We start from the raw sequence: 4,817 nt of genomic DNA on the forward strand, positions 1-4,817 counted from the left end.
AAATTCTCGTTCATCCCTGACTTGCAGAAGAGGGGTTTTCCTTTCTGACACCTTCCCAGGACACACCTCCTCCTCTTCCCCATCCACAGACATCCACCGCTTGCCATTTCTGGGCTCAGATACGGTTTCAGGATTTGCTAAAGCCATCAGCCACCTCCTTGTTTCTCACTGACATCCCTCAACCCTCTCTCTGAGCCCTACACATGGCCAATCAATCAGTGCTGCTCAGAGCTGCTCGCTCTTCAGCAGAGGCCTTGAGATTCCTGCATATTCCTGGTGCTTATTAACTATCTTCCTGGCTCTCTCCAGAGCTCATGACAAAAGTTGTTGTCTACAACAAGGCCTTTATGACCATCTTTTATGAAATCATTTTCTTGTAAGATCTTCTCTGCAGAAAGAATGGCCACAGAAAAGCACCAAGCACACCACAACAGAGTCTGAATGAAGTGCCAGTGTGATGGGTTGACCCTGGCTGGATGCCAGGTGCCCACCAAAGCCATTCTATCACTCCCCCATCCTCAGCTGGACAGGAGAGAGAAAAATATAAAAAAAGCTTGCAGGTCGAGTTAAGGACAGGAGAGATCATTCACTAATTACCGTCACGGGCAAAACAGACTCAGCTTGGGGAAAATTAACTCAATGTATTACAAATCAACCAGAATAAGGTAATGAGAAATAAAACGAAATCTCAGAACTCCTTCCCTCCACCTCTCCCTTTTTCCCGGGCACAACTTCACTCCTCGATTTCTTCACCAAGCCCCCCCAGCGGCACAAGGGGGACAGGGATGGGGTTTACGGTCATCACACGTTATTTTCTGCTGCTTCACTCCTCCTCAGGGGGAGGGCTCATCACACTCTTCCCCTGCTCCAGTGTGGGGTCCCTCCCATGGGAGACAGTCCTCCACGAACTTCTCCAACGTGGGTCCTTCCCACGGGCTGCAGTTCTCACGAACTGCTCCAGCATGGGTCCTTTCCATGGTGTGCAGTCCTTCAGGAGCACACTGCTCCAGCGTGGGTCCCCCACGGGGTCACAAGGCCTGCCAGAAAACCTGCTCCTGGTAGCAGAGGATGGTTTTGATCCATTGACCTCTGGGTTATGGGCACAGACCCATCACATGCCAGTAAGAACCAGGTGAGTAACACCCAAGGCTCTGGCTTCCTGGCAAGGAGTCTCTCCTGTTTATCACCTTTTCTCATGAAAGGAGCAGGAAAACTGTCCATCCCATGGAGCTCTGCTGAAGGAAGATGGAGCTGTACATTGTGTGAGGTGATGCAAGCAGAATCAGCAGGTAGAGAGGAATCCTGTAGAGAAGGCATTTTGAGGGAGCACCCTGACTTCACCCAGATAAAAAAGAGACCAGGCAGTGTGCTGACCTGATGGGGAGAAGTGTCCTGGGGTAAAAGAGCGTGGATGAGAGAAGGTGGGAGAGATTTGGTTTGCAGAGATTTGAGTTAGTACTTTTTGTGTCTGTACAGCCTGAGATTTGGAGCCAAGGAAAAATATGGAAGATCTCAAGGATGTTTTGGAATTAGTGGAACTATCGGTAATAACATTAACAGGACAGCGCTGAAAGGGAACTCCTTTGTATTCTCGATGATAAACTAAAGCTATTTAATTTATCTTTTTACATGACAAAAATAGCTATGAGTTCTCAGGGATTAGCCTCTGCTATACAATTCTTAGAACAAGTGTCCATGATGGCACCTCCTGGCAGCTGCTTCATGGCCCCTGTCAGCACCCTGTCCCTGTGCTGGCCCAGCCCCTCTGCCTGTACATGGACCCACAGCCCCAGAGTGCAGGCACAGCATGGGAAAGTCATGGGTGGGGACCTTCCCCTCATTGTGATCCCAAAGATGGCTTCAGATCACAGTTCCGCCATGATGCTCCTACTCTTGCAGCTTCCCCAGCACCTGACCAATGCCTTGCCCCAGCCTTATCCCACGTGAGGTTTTGCAGACAGCTCTGCTCCAGGGTCTGCCAGGGTCTGTGGAAGGAGAGAAGCCAGGTAGGGCTGTCTATTCCCCCAAACTAGCCTTAGGACCACTGGTAATGTGGAGGTGGCCTTACAGCAAAACTCACCCGTAAAATATGGGGTGACCAGCAAGTGCTGGAAATGGTCAATGAGAGATGCTGGGGGTGACAAAGGCCCTGAGACACGTTCCCTGTCTGTCCACACCACCAAAGCACAGACTTCCCTCCTCCTCTCCCCTACACCTGCATGTCTTCCATGCTTGCCACAAGCCCTGGCTCTGCACCACAAACTCCCAGTGTGAATCCTCGCCCTGCATGGTCACACACTGCAACCTCTACACTGACATTTTCCTCTCCTGGGAACTTTCCAGCCCAGCCCAGCCCAGCTCCCTGTAAACTCTTCCCACTGCCCTTGACCTCCCTCCACCCCCCTCTAAACTCTCCCCAGTGCAGCCCAGTCTGGCATGGCCCCACAGCAGTGCCCACCACAGGGTGTGGCAGAGCTCTGGGCACTCAACTCACAGCCCCAGACCATCTGAAGGGCACAGAAGCTCCTCGGGGGTGCAGAGTGCCGAGCCCCAGGGGTGGGCGGCATCTGTGACACAAGGCCTGAGGAGATCCCCTTGTATGATGGAAGTGTTGCTGTGGAGGCCAGCTCTGTCATACAAGTGCCCACTGCCTGTCCTTGCCTGTGGTCACAGGCCTGACACACAGCAGGACTCTAACTAAGTTGAAGAGCCCTCAGGCCTTCCACCAACCCAAGGGTTCAGAAGGAAAGCATGGAAGTGGGAAGAGAGCGGCTCGGGAAAGACCAAGCGCTAGTGATCCCTTGCAGTGCTGCTGTGCCAGGACTCTTTTCCTCTTCCACTCTGCGCAGAGGCACTGCTCCCTGCAGCTGCAGAGAAGGTCTTGGAGGAAGGATCTCAGAAAAAAAAAGACACTGCAGGGCCCTTTATTTTGTTTAAACACACAGAGGTTATGGATCCTCATTTGCACAGCCTCCAGGGCACACAAAACCTGCATAGACTGTGAATTAGGAAGCAGAGGAATAAAGACACTTGTTTGTGGAAAGCATTCAGATAAGTAAACCAAAGCGAAATAGAAGGAGTAAAACCACACCCAAAATCACCACAAAAAGACCAGCAAAAGACAGGTTGGGTCTGTAATGAGATGTAAGTACTATGCAGAAGACAAGAGGCAGTTTATTACTTCTAAAAAGCATCCAGTCATTAGTTTTGTCAGGGCATCCTTGATTTCATGGTTTCTCATGCTGTAGATGAGGGGGTTCAGAGCTGGAGGCACCACCGAGTACAGAACTGCCACCAGCAGGTCCAGGGATGGGGAGGAGATGGAGGGGGGCTTCAGGTAGGCAAAACTACCAGTGCTTATAAACAAGGAGACCACAGCCAGGTGAGGGAGGCACGTGGAAAACACTTTGTGCTGTCCCTGCTTGGAGGCGATCCTCAGCACAGCCCTGAAGATCTGAACATAGGACAGCAAAATGAAAACGAAACACCCAAAGCCTAAACAGACACTAACCACAAGTACCCCAACTTCCCTGAGGTAGGCATCTGAGCAGGCGAGCTTGAGGATCTGGGGGACTTCACAGAAGAACTGGTCCACAGCATTGCCCTTGCAGAGGGGTAGTGAAAATGTACTGGCAGTGTGCAGCACAGCATTGAGGAACCCACAGCCCCAGGCAGCTGCTGCCATGTGGACACAAGCTCTGCTGCCCAGGAGGGTCCCGTAGTGCAGGGGTTTGCAGATGGCAACGTAGCGGTCATAGGCCATGACAGTGAGAAGAAAATACTCTGCTGACATCAAAAAGAGAAACAGAAAGAGCTGGGCAGCACATCCTGGGTAGGAGATGGCCCTGGTGTCCCAGAGGGAGTTGGCCATGGCTTTGGGGACAGTGGTGGAGATGAAGCCCAGGTCAAGGAGGGAGAGGTTGAAGAGGAAGAAGTACATGGGTGTGTGGAGGTGGTGGTCACAGGCTACGGCACCGATGATGAGGCTGTTTCCCAGGAGGGCAGCCAGGTAGATGCCCAGGAAGAGCCAGAAGTGCAAGAGCTGCAGCTCCCATGTGTCTGCAAATGCCAGGAGGAGGAACTGGGTGATGGAGCTGCTGTTGGACATCTGCTGCCTCTGGGAATGGGGTGCTGTCAAAGTAGAAAAAAGACACTGAAGTGTCAGGGCATTATTCTCTGAGCAATATCAAAGCCATTTCCCATAGACCCTTCCACTCACACACAGAGACCCTTTTCCTTTTCCAGGACACCTTCCTTCAGGTCTGTGGCTGGAGCCCAGCTTGGTGCTGGCTGAGCGTGCAATGAAGAGCAGAGCCTCTGCCCATGGGCTCTTGAAAAGTCAGCCCTGCTCTGCAGCAGTGGCTTCATGGGATCGGTGCGGGCAGGGGCCAGTCTGGTGTTTGACTTTGTCAGCTGAAACCGCTCCTAAACACAGAAGGGCTTGTCAGCATTTGCACTCCCAGTGCTAAGGAACCAGGAAGGTAAAAGAAGTTTAAGAGTTCTAGGGTTTTTTACAGCTGCCCACATCGCCCCTGGGGAGTTTTCTTAGATCTCAGGAACCTTCAGCATTTCTGCTGCACTCCAGGAGAACACAGTGAGCCAGGCAAGTCAAGAGGATTGCCCGTGGCTTAGTGCAGAGACAGGGGGAGCTGCTCTGTCCTTCTGTCTAGTTCCCACTTGCACTGTGCTTGCACCTTTCTAAGATGAAGGGCGATCACACTCCCCTGTTTTACCCTGAAAAGCCACCAGACACTGCTGAGAGCAGACACATCCACTGCAGACCACCAAATGTCTCCCCCTTTCTCAAAGTCTCAGCA

General features: G+C 52.0%; 1 protein-coding gene across 1 annotated transcript; it reads right to left on the reverse strand.

Moving 5' to 3' along the window:
- Positions 1 to 3,151: 3,151 nt before the first annotated feature.
- Positions 3,152 to 4,132, reverse strand: LOC126036962 (olfactory receptor 14A16-like). Its single transcript, XM_049797189.1, has one exon. It carries the CDS (start codon positions 4,106 to 4,108, stop codon positions 3,152 to 3,154), a length of 957 nt encoding a protein of 318 aa, XP_049653146.1. The 5' UTR covers positions 4,109 to 4,132.
- Positions 4,133 to 4,817: the final 685 nt, after the last annotated feature.

The sequence above is a fragment of the Accipiter gentilis genome, unplaced genomic scaffold (assembly GCF_929443795.1).
Source record: "Accipiter gentilis unplaced genomic scaffold, bAccGen1.1, whole genome shotgun sequence".
In the NCBI taxonomy this organism is placed as follows: domain Eukaryota; kingdom Metazoa; phylum Chordata; class Aves; order Accipitriformes; family Accipitridae; genus Astur; species Astur gentilis.